Source organism: Dendrobium catenatum, unplaced genomic scaffold, assembly GCF_001605985.2.
Source record: "Dendrobium catenatum unplaced genomic scaffold, ASM160598v2 fragScaff_scaffold_963, whole genome shotgun sequence".
NCBI classification, from domain to species: domain Eukaryota; kingdom Viridiplantae; phylum Streptophyta; class Magnoliopsida; order Asparagales; family Orchidaceae; genus Dendrobium; species Dendrobium catenatum.
In genome coordinates this window covers 938,881-955,489 of record NW_021319425.1, presented here as the reverse complement: position 1 = coordinate 955,489, position 16,609 = coordinate 938,881, and the positions used below count along the sequence as shown (strand labels likewise).

General features: G+C 36.3%; 1 protein-coding gene across 2 annotated transcripts; it reads left to right on the top strand.

The window, feature by feature from the left end:
- Positions 1–5,930: 5,930 nt before the first annotated feature.
- On the top strand, positions 5,931–14,835 carry LOC110100584 (enolase 2-like). Of its 2 annotated transcripts, none has more exons than XM_020828152.2 (17): positions 5,931–6,069; positions 6,242–6,305; positions 6,600–6,664; positions 8,958–9,005; positions 9,089–9,175; positions 9,267–9,347; positions 9,420–9,521; positions 9,728–9,808; positions 9,892–9,966; positions 10,787–10,849; positions 10,949–11,029; positions 11,177–11,371; positions 11,467–11,517; positions 11,723–11,811; positions 11,885–11,936; positions 12,027–12,083; positions 14,543–14,835. In XM_020828152.2, the coding sequence occupies exons 1-17, from the start codon at positions 6,004–6,006 to the stop codon at positions 14,621–14,623; spliced, it is 1,338 nt and encodes a 445-aa protein (XP_020683811.1). In that variant the 5' UTR covers positions 5,931–6,003; the 3' UTR covers positions 14,624–14,835. The 2 variants fall into 2 exon arrangements, with proteins under 2 accessions (XP_020683811.1, XP_028553369.1); XM_028697536.1 differs by lacking the exon at positions 5,931–6,069 and adding an exon at positions 6,075–6,166.
- Positions 14,836–16,609: the final 1,774 nt, after the last annotated feature.

The window sequence follows — 16,609 nt, the reverse complement described above, 5'->3', positions numbered from 1 at the left end:
TCAAATCATCAAATAGAGTTCTTGGGATTATTGTAGAAATTATTAGAATACATCATCTAGAAATTTATAAATACTCCACATATTTATATATTCACAAAGGGATTTTTAATAGAGAATAAATTTGGAATTTATTGAGAATTTTAATATTTTGCTAGTCATCAAAAGACATTGACCCCCATTGTTGATCGTGCTGCCCTACATTGGTCATGGTCCAACCCAAATCTTGTTATTACTCGGCGTTCTGTATCAAACAGTGTACTAACATCAAATTTTTTTAAAAAAAATTCGATTGCCCAATCTCACCCAATATCAAGAGAGCATTCAAGTCAAATAACTATGGTTACCTAACTTTTGATATAACCCATAGGTAGTTGACCGACTCTTGCTAATAAATGAAGTTCAAGGCATGTCAACCATTGATGGCTGACGTCTGTTTTTTTTTTTTTTTTCTAATCTCCCATCATATCAAGAGAATAATCTAGTGATGGAGGTCAGAAAGGCCGTAGTCGGCAGACGACGAAGGTCATAAAGATCATTGTCTAGAGACGGAGGTCGGAAAGATCGTAATCAGCGGGCGACAGAGGTTGGAAGGACTATTGTCTGGCGACAGAGGTCAAAAGGACTGTAATCGACAGGTGATGGAGGTCGAAAGGATCGTTGACGGGCGGAAGTTCGGCGTCGGATAGAAATGCTGAGATGAGCGGAAGTCTGTCATTGGATAGAAGTCTGACGAAAGGCCGACGATGTGCAGAAATCTTGAGACGACTGGAAGTTCAACGTCAGGTAGAAGTCCGACAAAAGTATGGCGATGGGCAGATGTCCGAGAGACGTCAATATTTTTATGAGAAAAACTATAAAAAGGGGAAAAATCATGGTCATAGCCCAGTTTAAATGAATCTATTAATATTTGCAGTTGATTACAAAAGAGGCCCTTCATTAGAGGGATGGTCTTGGCATGATGTAACAAATATACATCATATAGAGTGTGTTACATGGTGGAAATAGGAAGAATCATTGTTGGCGTGCTCATTTGGTTGGAAGGACCATAGTCGGTGGGCGACAGAGATCGGAAAGAACATTGTCTAGTGATGGAGGTCAGAAAGATCGTAGTCGGCAGACGACGAAGGTCATAAAGACCATTGTCTAGAGACGGAGGTCGGAAAGATCGTAATCGGCGGGCGACAGAGGTTGGAAGGACTATTGTCTGGCGATAGAGGTCAAAAGGACTGTAATCGACATGTGATGGAGGTCGAAAGGATCGTTGACAGGTGGAAGTTCGGCGTCGGATAGAAATGCTGAGATGAGCGGAAGTCTGGCATTGGATAGAAGTCTGACGAAAGGCCGACGATGTGCAGAAATCTGGTGACGTCTGGAAGTTCAACGTCAGGTAGAAGTCCGACAAAAGTCTGGCGATGGGCGAAGTTTGCTGTTGGGTAGAAGTCCGATAAAAGTCCAGTGATGGGCAGATGTCCGGTAACGGGCGAAAGTTTGGCGTCAAGAAGAAGTACGATGAAAGTTTAGTGACGGGTAGAAGTCGATCCGGCGACGGACGGAAGTCCTGGGTTGGGTAGAAGTTTGATAAAAGTTTGGAGATGGGCAGAAGTCTGACGATGTGCAGAAGTTCGGTGACGGGCGAAAGCCTAGAGTCGGGCAAAAGTTAGGCATCGGCTAGAAGTCTAGCAATGGGTAGAAGTCTGAGGACGGGCAAAAGTTTGGCGTCACGTAGAAGTCCTACGAAAGTCCGGTGGCTGGTAGAAGTTCGACGATGGGCGGAAGTCCGGCGACGGGTGGAAGTCCTGCGACGGGCGAAAGTCCGATGTCGGGTTGAAATCCGGCGACGGACGAAAGTCCGACGTCGGGTAGAAATCCAATGATAGGCTGAAGTCTGGTGTTAATTGGTGGCCAGGCAGAAATGCAACATCTATCTGTAACCGGGCGAAAGTCCGACGACAGTCAGTGACCGGGTTGAAGTCTGGCGGTGGTCAAGGAGTAGTCTAGTGGCAAGAGAACTCTTCATTCTCTTCTTGCTTAGGTCCCTTCTTCCTCCCCCCTCGGTGAATAATGAGAAGTTTATTTATAGTTTTCTAAGAGTGACTTGACCAGTAAATAAGGAGGAGATCAAGGACATAAAATATGATAAAATTAATTTTATAAGTTGGCCCGATTAGGCAGGCTCAAGGTGGCCATTATTAAGCATAGGATTTGAAGTGGTAAGACATTTTAGAATCAATTTCTTTTGATAAGTTGTAGTTTTTCCTCATTTTGGAGGGATTACAAAATTGATGTATTTTAATTTATATCTAATTATGGAAGGGGATATTGGCATATTGATGTAGACATCAGCTATAGTTATATCATTACAAGGATATGAGGGATCTAATTAAATATGTTTATTTTAAACTCATCATAAAGGGATATCTTAATTTCAAGAATGAATGCAAGAGCATTTGATATGGTTCAACATTTGGATAATCATATATGTTATCCACATTAGAGGGGGATGAGGAATTGTTGATTGATATATCAGTAGGAGGGAAAACAAATGTGTATGACTTTCATGTTATTTGGTAACTTAAACAGATCGACAGATGGACATGAATATCCCAATCTTTATAACTTAGGATAAAGAATAAGTCTGCATGCATTTGAGGAATTTTTGGAAAAAAATATATTTTAACTTAGTGTGCATTATCAATGTGATTTTTAGTAATCTTTGATAAAAATAAAATTTTGAGATATTTTAAAGTTGAAAATTAACCTTGAAAGAAAAAATTATTGTGATCAAATCAACAAAATTGAGAGTCACGTTCCTTGTTAGTGAGTGCCTTTAGACAAACAATGTGACTGTCTTTGTCGTCAAAATATGGATAATTTTCTATTAATGATCATTCATTCTGAGTAAATTAGTTATTATGAGTCTTAAAATACTTAATATGACTTGAATGAACCAATGTTTGGGGTTGGAAAAGGGGAAAATTCAAAGTTAGGAATTTGTTCTGCAGACATCGTGACATTGGGGCTGGTGATGCCTCAGCTTTGTGCTCTCGGGAAAATTAACAAAAAAAATAGGTTTGGGCGTACACTGCGGTTGTCACGTCTCAGGTGAGGATATTCTATGAGCATTTAAAAAATATGAAATTGCACCATTGAATTTATAGTATAATTTACTCAATTTAAAAGATTGAATTGTCCATTGATTTAATCATTGCATAGAAAATAATCATCCATAAAAAATTCATAATTAGAGCTAATTTTATCACATCACTAATTACATCTTGATAATTGAATTCCAATTAATTCTCTAACGAACAAAAAACTTTGTGACCATAACACAAAATTTGAGCGCTTAATTATTCAGGTTCTGAATGAATTAATTATTCAAGAAAACTAATTTTCTAATTTTCAAAAATTAAAAAGAAATTTACCCAATTTTTTTTTTTAAAAGAATGGATTCTATATTTTTTATATTAACATTCCCTGTCATTTGTTTCATGTGTTTCTAAGATACAAGGATTAAATTTATGTATTCCTATTAATTTCCGAGTAAGTTAAGAAATCAAATGTCACAAATAGGAGTTCATTAATAACTCGGGATTAAAATTATTTTATATATGATCATCTTTATGATTGATTTTAAATTCTCTCTAGTTAAAATAAAATTTATTAGAGAATTCAAAATTTATTTGGTCAAGTTATATATAATCATATTATATAAAGTACTTTTATCCTTAATATCTAATATCGAATAATTCGCTAAATATGATGAGGGAGAATATTCTCTTGTAATTCTAAAAAACTTTAGATTTTGAAAATAGGAAAAACTATAATATATTTTTTTTAATTTTTAGATAATGATTATTTTCCTCTTCCTACTATTTTTAATTCTTAGAAATATAAAAGCCAAAATGGAGTCATATATATGATATTGATAACTTGAGTGTAGTGAAATTAATAAAAATTTTCCAAACTACTTCTAATTTTGTAACATTAGAAGTTGAAGAAATTATTATAATTTTTTCAATTTTTTTCTTTTATTGACAAAGTTCTTAATATTAAAAATATATAAAATTTTCACATTTACTTTAAAAATTTTAAGTTTGTTAAATTTCATAAGAATTATAAAAAATTTATGTTTAATTCTATTTTAAAATTAATTTACAGGTTATTAAAAAAACACAGATTGATGCAGAAACTTAAGAAAACAAAATTGTTTGTATGCAAATAGCAAATAAAATAATAATAATGCATGAAAATAAAAAGCACTTAGAAAACCTCAGTAATAGGAAGAATTTTGCTGAGATTCTTCAATTACTTCATTAATAGTTCTTTTATTTTCTGAATACTTTCAGTTGGCCAATTTTTAGTTCTCTAGGCTTGTGAATTGTTTTGCTGATCTTCTCTGGAGCTATTATTTTGTGCGGATACCAAATGATGATGTGACGTATTTTTATTGATCTTTAAAAACCCTTCAGACTCCGCACAGAATAATAAATCCATCGGCTGGCATTATCTCCTTCTGTCCTTCATGATCCTTTTGGCTGAACAATGATCAGTTTTTTGTCCCCTCTACCTTCCCTGGAAGGTTGCAACGGTGCTTTGGCAATTTTTTTTCCAGCTTGCTGATGCTGCTTCAGGCTGGCTGTTATTTTCAATTACTTTCTTGGATTGAGAAATTATTCCATGCGAAATATGGACGGGAAGTTTTCGTCCGAACAGTAAGTATACATATTTTGTACATTATATATATATATATATATAGTTTTACTCAAAGTGTGTATACACTATTTATATAATGTGTGTACACAACGAAATAATTTCTCCTTTGAATGACCTGTCCGCCCTGGCAATCGGATTTTGTCTACTTCCATGATAGTTCTTATTGCTTATGTGAGATTTCTTTTAGCTGCCTCCCGAGTCTAGCAGTAGTATTAATTTTTTTTAATAGCCTTTGTTGGTCCTTTTGGTTATAATTGAAATATTGGCATGATGGCATCCTTTGTTTATTTTGTCTTTGATTACAGCAAAATTACAATTTTTCCTTCTTTTTTAGTGTACCTGTAACTCTTTTTTAGAGCAATGAAATTATGAAAGAGGTTAGTCTGCAAACTCTCTTTAAAAAGAAAAAAAAAAAGCTCAGTAATGGCCTAAAGGGAGGCCTTTTTTTTGGGAAAAATTTAGGGCGTAGCCCGTATATTAACTCACCAAAATTACAGGTTAACAAAAACTGTAAGAGAAAATACAAGGGAAACTTCTTAACAAAAACAAAATCCTTCTCAGAGAGATCAAAAAGGTCATAACCGGACTCAGTTCTAAACGAAACCAGCAATGTCGGGCATGGAAAAATCGGTATCCCAACAACAAAAACATAAGCCTGTAGTAACCGAAGCAGCAGTGAAACGGCTCTCCCCGGTTGCCAGCATAAATCAAATCACGTCAATGAAATGTCACCAGAATAGAAACCTGCAGCATTCTGGCTATTCACAGGGAGAGACACCAAAGGATCTCCCCATGTAGCCAATAAAATAAAACCCCAGAAGACATAAGATTCAATGAATACTGGCCGTCCAGAGGGAGAGGCAACATATTGTTGGTTTCAATCATCATTGTCCGGTGGGAGGAAAAAAGAATTCATAGAGCATGTTTTTATTTTAACTAAAATTTTAATAGATTAATTAGCAAAAGCACAAATATTTCAATTTATTAATTTAATTTTAAAATAAATATTTGATACAGAAATAAAAAATTGTGATTTATATGACACAGTATTATCCTTTTTTTTTTGGCAAACCGTCGACTTAGGCCACGTCAGGAATGGTAATGTGGCCTTCTCCATTTACCATTGGATTAAATCCAACGGCTGCAGTCCTTTTCTACGGACAAGTCTCGAGACCTCGCTCCTCTATAAATAGCCCCAGTAGCCAGCACTCTTCACTTGCTTTTACCGTCGATATAGCGCGGGGTTTTGGTTTGAGTCTGTAGTTGCCGCACATCCTCTGGAGAACAATGGTGACGATCAGGTCTGTCAAAGCTAGGCAGATTTACGATAGCCGTGGAAACCCTACTGTTGAGGTGATCTCCGGAACTGAGGCCGTTTAGTTTAGGTTTTTTATGCGTTTATTTGTCCGGATCTATCGTTCAGTGATCGGTTTCGGTTTTTGCGATTATGGTATTCGTCAGAAAAGATTGCAAGCATTTGCTTCACTTATGTTGATTTTTGTTTTTGTTTTGTGGTTGATGGAAGGCGGATGTTCACCTCAGCAACGGAACGTTTGCAAGAGCTGCAGTGCCCAGTGGTGCCTCCACAGGTATCTGATCTCATACAATGGGTTTGCTTCTTTCTGGGTTTTAATTGGAATATGCTGCCGATTATGTTCGAACGAAATATTTGTTCTGCTGCTAATCAAGTGAGAGACAATTGAATAAATAGCTTAGCGCTTCAGTAGATTTTGGCTCGTCCTTAGTTATGGTCAGTAAGTGCAAGATTTTGATGTTCCGGAATCAGTCCATAAACTTCAGTCAACGATGAGGAAAGTCATCTATAATGTGTATTGTGGTATGCTGATGTTTTTACCTCTGATATGTTTCTTTTGCTTATATAGGAGCCTATGAAGCTTTGGAGCTTAGAGATGGAGGGTCTGAACATCTTGGCAAAGGTGTGCTTAAGGTTGGTATGATTGCCTCTTTTTCCAAGGGAAAGGCCATATTTACGAATGCTCATCTGGTGCATGCCTACGGATTTTGTTGAAATGTTATTTTTGTTAAGGTGTTGCTTGCTTTGGCGACATGTGATGTGTAATTGCTATCTTATTAGGAGAAATCGATTGTTTAACTTGGTTTCATTTGTTGTCTGTAAATAACAATTATCTAAAAAACATTTTGATTATGTATTGATGTCTGCCAAAAAATTTGGCATCTCTTATGGTGAATTTAATGATAACAAAGAGAAATGCCATAATCACAATTAATCTTTCTAATAACATAGTTTAAGATAAACTTTGAACAGAAGCACTCTCTTTTGATAGATTGCAATGGTATCTGAATAACATGGTTATATAAATAACTTTGAGCCAATAGCCCTTTAATTAGAAAGTGCAGTGTACCCACATGTGTGTTGGGGTCAAGCGCACAATGGTCATTCTAGTTCAATGAACTGAACAAGTCTAAACTTGAATCAAATTGCTTAAGATGAGATGACTGAATCGACTGAACCGCTCTAAGTACAATTCACATGCAACAAGCCATCCGATGAGTCATCCATGGCAAATTGCTTGAACAATGGTGGGGACATGGAATGGTTTTCAATTAGACAAGGCAAGTCGCCTAGACACCACAAATATTTAGTAGTACCTGCCTTGCAATATGTGGGACTCATACCTAGTTGGTCTAACTCACCAGTAATTGCAGGTCATAAATGTTTTGGATTGCTTAACAATTGTTTGACTTGCATTCTATGTTGAAATTCCTCACTAGACTTTTTCTGTAATTTTTGTCTATACCATTCATCCAATATGTGCCTACCTTCATGGCATCCACAAAGCTAGCCACAACAAACGTTTGACTATTCAATCCCTTGCTGTTTATAAATTTATTGTAAAACTTTTGTAGGAAAAATTGTTGTTTGAAGTTATTATTTAATTTCTTTAAAATATAATTGATAATATTGCAAAATCTTGGATTAAGAAACCACAATATGCACATATGATGATGCACTCGGTCATGAAAAACTATAATAAATAACAAAATTTTAAAACAGTTGAAAAGTGGTTTGTGAAAAGCCGGTGTGCTTGTGATTTGAAGAAAACAAAATTGGCTTAAAGTTGTCCAAACAAAACCTTGAATACGGGCCTTTGGCAAAAGATTGATCTATCTTTTCTCCCTCTCCCTCTCCCTCTCCTCTTCCCTCTCCATTCTCCCCTCTCTTTTTGATTTATGTTCTCATGTTATTCAGTGTTTCCTTCTTCAAAAGGGGTTCAATCGGTTCCTCTTATAATTGGTTCACTTGTGAGAATACAAAGAATTTTCTCAACCTTTTTTTCCCTTCTCTCTAGCCTTATTTACCCAAGGTTAAGCTGCTTTCCACTTGACATATTTGGATCAAACATATAAACACAATTCATCCATGATTATCAATCTCCATAGAGAGAAAGTAATCAAAATTTTAATATACATGCTTGCTTATATAATGTTTAAAATTTTCTCATACTTTAGCTTGAATAAGAGTGGTAGGTGCTTGATACTCATGCCATGATTGTTCGACAAGTTTTATGTTGGTTGTCAACTATCTAACACAACCCCCTACTTTTCTCATTCAGAGCTTGGGACCCAACAACGCTAGTGTAGGTGCTAGATACCCATTGCAGTTAAATTATTCAGACATACCGACATCATAAAACAGAGATGTTGAGAGATCTTTGTTTGACTTTAAGAGTACACGTGCCTTAATGTTGTGGTGTTGATTTGGTTCAACAATAATACTAAAGGACCTAAACTCTTAGAGAGAAAGAAATCATATCTTCTTAGAGAGAAAGAAATCAAAATTTATCTACTTTTATACTTATATAATGATCAATTTTATTTATTTATTTTCCTCCTTAGCTTAACTAGGAGTGATAGGTGCATCTTCCGAACAAGTACAACAACAACAAAGTGATTTTGTTTATTTTTTATTTTTCTCATCTTGTTTGCTTATTGTAGATTCCTGTGAATTTACATGAAAATTGTTTTGCTAGATTCACTGATTGTTGTTATTCAGGAACTTATGCAAAATTAAACTTGAGATAGTCCCTCCAACCCAATAAAATTGAATTTTTAATTCAATGTAGTCTTTGATTGCATTTAGTCTTGCTTAATATTTAATTCCGTTTCTAATTGCTTTATAGGCAACTCTTTGTATATCGATTAAATAAACTTTACCTTTAAAATTGCTGAACTTATCTTGTCTATCCATCTTTATGCAGGCTGTTCAGAATGTGAACGCTATCATTGGACCGGCATTGATTGGAAAGTTATGTCCAGTTATTATCTTGTAATAGCTATTTTTTTCTTTTGGACCCTCAGTGGTTGCTGATATATTTGTGAAAATTTACAGGATCCAACAGAGCAATCACAGATTGATACCTTCATGGTGCAAGAGCTTGATGGGACCTCTAATCAGTGGGGTTGGTGCAAACAAAAGGTGCTGTAACATTTTCTGAACCTCTAGGGCAACATATCAATTTAGGCTTCATGCTACAGACTGCCTTTAATTAATATTTTTTAATTTTCAGCTTGGTGCAAATGCCATATTGGCAGTATCTCTTGCTGTATGCAAAGCTGGAGCTGCAGTGAAGAAGATTCCTCTCTACCAGGTTTGTGAAAACTGTTTATTTATGCATTGTCTTTTTTGCCATCGTAAATCAGCTATTTTCTGTTATCTACAGCATATTGCTAATCTTGCTGGAAACAAGAATCTGGTTTTACCTGTACCAGCATTCAATGTTATCAATGGAGGGTCGCATGCAGGAAACAAGCTTGCTATGCAGGTAAATTTATCTCCCTATTGATATTAAGAGTTATCCTAACTGTGGTAGTGGGCATTGGTTGAGTGCAGATATAAGCTTATGTTGTTATTTACTTATTTTCTTGAAATGCTTGACCTGTTCTAACAAAGGACATTCCTTTTCTGGAAAAGAGTATGCTCGTTATTGAAAATTCTAACTAGTGTTTTTTTGCTTGTTTTCATACTCAGGAGTTTATGATCCTTCCTGTTGGAGCAACCTCATTTAAGGAAGCCATGAGGATGGGTGTTGAAGTTTATCACAACCTAAAGGTGATAGATTGTCCACGTGCCAATTTTCAACCTCTTTCTGGCAGCTTTTTTCTCTTCTGATGATTTGTTTTCCACTCTTCCAGGGTGTTATTAAGAAGAAATATGGTCAAGATGCTACCAATGTTGGGGATGAAGGTGGTTTTGCACCTAATATTCAGGTCTGTGCTTTATACTGATAATGGTGTAATTTCCTTAAAAGAAATTGTTGGTGGCCACTTTAATTTCGATATTAGATGTATCATTTCCAAATTTAAGAAATTCATTTTTTGACTTCCTTTTAATCTACTTCATTGTCTATGTAATCCAGAATGACGTGTACTCTTCACATTTCCACAGTTGCAAGGCTGCCTCATTATCTCTTTGAAGCTCTTATGTTTTTACTTTGTTTACATTCATATCATTTAGTTGCATCAAAGATCATCTTCTACCGTAAGGTTCCCGTCATAGTATTGTTTCCTAAAAGGAAAACTGCTTGCCTGTAAGTGTCCATCGATTGACCTTCCTATTATATCTTTTGCCGTGTTTGGCCTCACAGCACAACCGGTGGCTTTGGTGTTGAAAGTGCAGTTAAGAAAATGTCAATGACTGACCCGTTATTTTTTGAATCAGATTAACGTTGGCCATCATCCTTTTTTCTATTTTGCATGAAACCCATAACATAATCTTTATGATATTTCTCTTAATTCTAGTTTACTATTGGCTTTGCTAGTTCCTTTTAGAAGGTGCTCTAACAATGAACTTACTCTAATCATGCTACATTATTGGATGGATTCTCTCTGTGTGGTTATTTCTTAGCATCTATTGTATTTGCGATGTAAGAAATTTGTTAACACATGCATTTGCGCATTTTGGGGTCAACTGGAGATAGTAATCTTTGTGAACAATATGATTTTTGCCCTTTATTTATCAAATCCCCGTTTATTTTCTCTCTATAGGAATCAAGTTTTCCCCTTTTTCTAACGTTTAACTGAAATACAGGAGAACAAGGAAGGCCTTGAGTTGTTGAAGACTGCTATTGCTAAGTCTGGTTATACCGGCAAAGTACCTTCTTTTGACTCGTGTAATTTTTTTACTCCCATAACATTTGATGCATTGTTGATTTATCTGTTCCCTTGTTTTTTTACCTGCGTCTATCAATAGGTTGTTATTGGAATGGATGTTGCTGCCTCTGAGTTTTATAGTGATAAGGATCAAACATATGATCTCAACTTCAAAGAGGAGGTATGCTACTTTTCTTGTTTTGCTAGGATAAAATTTCAGCTTGCATTCTTGTTTGATTGTTTTGTTTGCTGCAGCTCCTTAATTTTTTCTTTATTCCTACTTTGCTTTACCTTCACATTTAATGACGGACGTTGCTCCTTTCCGCAGAACAATGATGGCTCACAGAAGATATCAGGAGATAGTCTGAAAAATGTATACAAATCATTTGTATCAGAATATCACGTTGCATCTATTGAAGACCCATTTGATCAGGATGATTGGACCCATTATGGGAAGCTGACTGAGGAGATTGGTCAGGAAGTGCAGATTGTTGGCGATGACCTTCTTGTCACTAACCCCACTGTAAGTATCTTAGCTCTTAGATAAATTTATGAAGTTTCCAAATACTCTCATTTCTTTCTTTTTGTTCTCAACATTTTCTTGTTTGAATTTTACAGCGTGTTGCCAAGGCTATTAAGGAAAAAACTTGCAACGCGCTTCTTTTGAAGGTAATGCATGTGAATGCTCTTTCCTTGATTGTTATTGAAGTATCCAGTTGGAGCTTCTTCTATGTTCATTTGATTTTCTTATATCGAACCAATTGCCTCAAGTTTCATTCTTGCTAGTATTTATGCCATTAACACATTGGCTGTTGACTCAGTTCACAGTTATTTGAGATGGAATTCTGAAAATATTTCTGCAATATTATGGCAGGTGAACCAGATAGGCTCTGTTACCGAGAGCATTGAAGCTGTGAAGATGTCTAAGCGTGCTGGCTGGGGCATAATGGCAAGCCACCGAAGGTACGAATGACTATAGGTTCATATTTAGTAGTTACTTCTTATAACCAAGTTAACTTTGTTCCTCGCTATTCAGTGGTGAAACCGAGGATACTTTCATTGCTGATCTTTCCGTAGGCCTGGCAACTGTGAGTTATTTTTATCTTGCTTTTTTTTGCACATCTTTTACAATACTCTCTCAAGTACATTACAGTTGACACGCATCCTTTATTTCTTAGGGCCAAATCAAGACTGGAGCACCTTGTCGATCTGAGCGTCTCGCCAAATACAATCAGGCAAGTTTAATGCGTCAACCTTTCAATTACTTGCGATGTTGATGATAAGTTTCTATCATAGTTTTAGTACCTGTTTTGACAAATGTGCATACATATGACCGGATCCTAAGTTGGTCGAAATCATCTGTTTGTTTTGGCTGGCTTTTAAGTTCGTTGATTCTGTCAAAGCTAGAATAAATTACTGTAATTTGCTTGAAATTCAATCAAAATTATTATATTTATGATTTTGACTGGCTTTTTTAATTTTTGAAATCTTTATTAAAGTATGAGGACGGATGGGCTGACATTTTAAGCCACTTATAACTTATTTTGAAACTTTTAACCCCCTGATTTCTCTTTTCCTATATTGGACGTGATGTAAGGCAAACATGCGAAGAGTTGCTTTGGAATTGTAACAATAAAGATTGAATTTGCACGTTGCTAATTAGTAACTCATGCTTCTATCAAGTTAAATTCTTAGAACTTTTCGTTGTAAGATTAAATAATGGTAAGCCGTTATAAGAGGTTAGCAAGACAATTGCAATAACAACAAAATTTAAATAGTAGTACTAATAGCAAGTAAGCAAGAATCCACAGTATAACATCAAGACATGGTCACTTAGAGTTCCTACTCACTCAATCACTCTTAGGCTTAGCGGTTGAAGATGAAGCATACGATGAGAGAAACTGCCACTAGGAAGATGGTACCGAAGATCTTTGTTGATGGAGAGGTAGCCACGGACGGACAAGGGTTAGATCTCCCAACGAGAAGCCAAGGCGTCTTAGGCTTTTGGAGATCGATCATCTCTGCTAAGCATTAGAGGATGCGCTTGACATATCTTTCCACCGTTTCGTCGTATTCCCAGTCAGGCTCGTAGAAGGGGGAGAGGAGGATGTCGATTTCCCCTCGGTCGTTGTAAGCGAAGCCGTGGTCGACCTCATGTCGGCCATGCACCATAGGTATGAGGAGGAGAGAACACAAAGAGAAGGGGCGGCCCAAAGGTGGAGAAGAGGGGGTGACTAGGGTGGGAGAATTAGGTTTGATCCAAGAGAGGAAGAGAGGTTTTATTCCAAACCTGAAATTAATTTCAGGATTTGAGTAAATTTGGAGGGAAACCAATTTGAAATTTGATTTCAAATTAGTTGTAATTAAGGCATTGGTTGAGGATTAATGGGAGGGGCCCAAGCATGGGGCCGGCGGCATGGAGAGAGAGGGAGAGAGGTTTTATTTCTAAACCTGAAATTAATTTCAGGATTTGAGTGAATTTAGAGGGAGTTTAATTTGAAATTTAATTTCAAATTAATTTGTATTTAATGCATTGATTGGGGATTTAATGGGGGGGAGCCAAGCATGAGGCCAGCGGCATGGATAGAGGGGGAAAATGAATTAGGGAGGATTTAGACTCTTTCCAAACAAGATATGACAACGAGGCGGGAAAATAATGAATCCTCCAAAATTAAATTTCGAATGGATTCAAATTTAGAAACTTTCCTTATTTAGATTTCGCAAATAAGGAAAGTTTTGAATTTCGAAATTTGAATTTCAAAATTCACTAATTTCTTCATTAATGCTGGATCTAAGTTAGGGAGTCATTATGATGATTGAAATCATCATAATGGCTTGATGAATGAGGAGGTGGCCGGCGGTCCAAGGGGAAGAGGGATTTGCCGTCGGGTTGAGGTGGGCTTGAATGTTGGTTGGACTTGATGTGGTGGTGCTAGGGGATGAAATGGATGGGAGAGTTTAAGCAATTGGTGGAGGTAGGCCTGAGAAGGGGCCTGCGGGTGGAGAGGGGAAGGAGGATGAGGGTAACTCAACTAAAATAGAAAAGAAGAAATTACCACGAGCCGTGGACTTTTCTAACGACTGGTGGGCCTTGCAGTTGCTCACCTCGAGCTCTCTCCCTTCCCTCTAGTGATCACACAAGAAGAAGAAGAAACACAAGAAATTTTTCATTAAACATTCATCATCCTTTTACAATACAATGGGCCACTATATATAGGCCTCTCAACATGAAAAGAAAAGTACAAACTTGCCATCCGGGCTACAATGACAAGATACTCCCCATAAGGATAAAAGCGGAAAAACAACACAAACTAAATAAAATATCATGCATACAACTAGATAAAATATAAAGCGTCAAAAGTAAAGATGTTGAATCGTAGCCGTCGATCTACGATTCCGTCGCCGGTACACGTGTCTGAATCTCTAAGCGATGTCCTCATCAGGACGACTATAATTTGAGTGAATGGAAGTCAAAGAAGAAATGAAAAGCTCAAATTTATAGAATATTGATTCATAATACATTCATAAATTATTAAAGGTTTTATGCGACTTCTGTGTGAAAAAAAGCTTTAAAACCATTTAAATTTGAAAATTTAAACCTATCCATGTATTCGTTTCTCTTTTTTTTTTTTCATGTTCCTTCAATTCAAAATAAGGCGAATATGCTATGCTGAATTTTATTTCTTCTACTCAGCTATTGAGGATCGAGGAAGAGCTGGGTGATGCTGCTATCTATGCTGGAGCAAAATTCAGAGCCCCTGTGGATCCCTATTAGGAAGTCAAATTAGTGCTGTTTGAATATTGTTAACTCGAGGATCATTTCGGCTGGCATAAGGAATATAGATGATGAGTCTTTTGGATTGCTAATGGCATCATGGTTTTGACTACTTGTTTTGTAAAATGAATGCTTTGATTAACATCCATGACTTCATTCAACTTTGCTGGTTTTCCAACAGATATTAATATCAGATCATTTTCTCTTGACTATTGGCATCGTGTTTCCCTATTTGTGCAACATTTTGAACGCAGAAGATTATATAATTCGAGTGCCAAGACATTAAGGGCCAGCATTTGGCAGTGCATAGAAATTTGTCTTAGTTTGTTTATTATGAACTTACGTGCTTAGGTTGTCATCACGGCTCTGTAGCGTTAAGGAGGTTAAATTTGGAATTTTAGCCATGAATTTGGAGAACTTTAAAAACCCTACTTATTGAGATCACCCCCAATCTTAGAAAATAAGAGACATATTAAGTGCCTGTTTAGTTCAGAGAAACATGCAAGTTGTTTAAAGATGTTGATCATTTGGCTCAGCAACATCGTTTAATGGCATTTTTTTAGCCATATATGTTAGGCCGGTTCATTCAGGATGAACCGGTCAAGCCGGCCCAAAAGCCGACCCAGGTCTATAGGAGGCGGTCATGTACCGCCTCCTTTACCTCTTGCTACCCACACTAGTGGGCCCTACTAGGAGTAAAGAGGGTTGGGTGGCTAGGGTGAGAGGAAAAAATTGAATTAGGGAATTAATTTTTTTTTAATTAGGGAATTATTATTATTTGAATTAGGGAATTAATGTATTAATAGTATGGCTTGTTTAGGGTTTGGGTTATGCTTGCTTTGGGTGGTTCTCTTGGAGTTTTTCTTTAGCATCTTGGGATCTAGATTCATCATCTAGAGATTGAGTGAGATCGATCCTCCTCTCGAATTGAAGTTTGGGTTTGCTTTTGCTTTGATTTCATTATTACAATCTATCATTTTGGATTGATTTCATCAATATCTTTGCATTATTTTCGTTGCTTTTATCAATTATTGCTAGGGTTGCTTGCGAACTCAAGTATTTCCTTTTGGATTACTTGCGAACTCAAGTATTTCCTATCAATAGCATGTCTTAGTTTATTAACATTTAGCTTTGGTCAAATCTGATGTGTTTTGCTCTGTCTTTGGCTTGGTTTTAATGGTTTTTTTTGTCTTCTCCTGCTTTACTGCCGTCATCATTTGTTTCATATGTGCCTGCGCTTCCTGCGGGATTAGAAGCTTGGCGCTTCATCGTCTTACTTTGATACCTTGCTTTCTTCGTCTCACCATCGGCACCTGATATTATATGCAACAAATCATCCAACACTTGTTTATTATTAATTGTACACCAATGATAGTTTGAGTGTATGAAATCTAACAACCTTTGCTCGAACACCTTTCTTAAACATGCATAAAGCTCAGAACACTTTCTAGGAAACCTCTTTTAACCTCTGATGAATAGCATATTATTGTAAGCTGAGAACACCAAACTGATCCTTTTTTTTTTGTAAGCTCAATGCATGAATAGTGGCTTGGTGTATTGTTTTGTTGGATTTTAAAGATTCATCATGGTAACTTTTCTCCATTAAAAAATTGGACAAGTTCTCATTTTTTCAGCGAAAGTTTGTGTTAATTTAGATAATTCACTGTAAGGTTTTGTATTAGTAATTTTTTGTATATTTTCTTCATATCTTATAAGTAATATGCATCGGGGCTGTGAGTGACAAAAACTGGATGTGCAGAAGGGTCAATAATATGGATTCAACTTAAAAGTCCCACTAATGCAATGCGACAGAAGGATAATTAAGGATTAGATCAGATAATATAGGGTTGTTTAATTGCTTGAGCATGTTTACTTAATGGTGAAAATTTGATTTAAAGTAGAGCAGAGAGGAGAGAGAGAGAATAAGAAATGCTTTTTGCGTAGTGATGGTGATAGTTCATTCCAGCAAAAGAAAGGAGGAAGCAA

Bases quoted from the DNA above. Each gene is read 5' to 3' on its own strand.
- LOC110100584 (XM_020828152.2), top strand. From the start codon at position 6,004: ATGGTGACGATCAGGTCTGTCAAAGCTAGGCAGATTTACGATAGCCGT. The intron at 6,070-6,241 runs GTGATCTCCGGA...GGTTGATGGAAG, and splicing joins GTGGAAACCCTACTGTTGAG to GCGGATGTTCACCTCAGCAA. The intron at 6,306-6,599 runs GTATCTGATCTC...TTGCTTATATAG, and splicing joins GCCCAGTGGTGCCTCCACAG to GAGCCTATGAAGCTTTGGAG.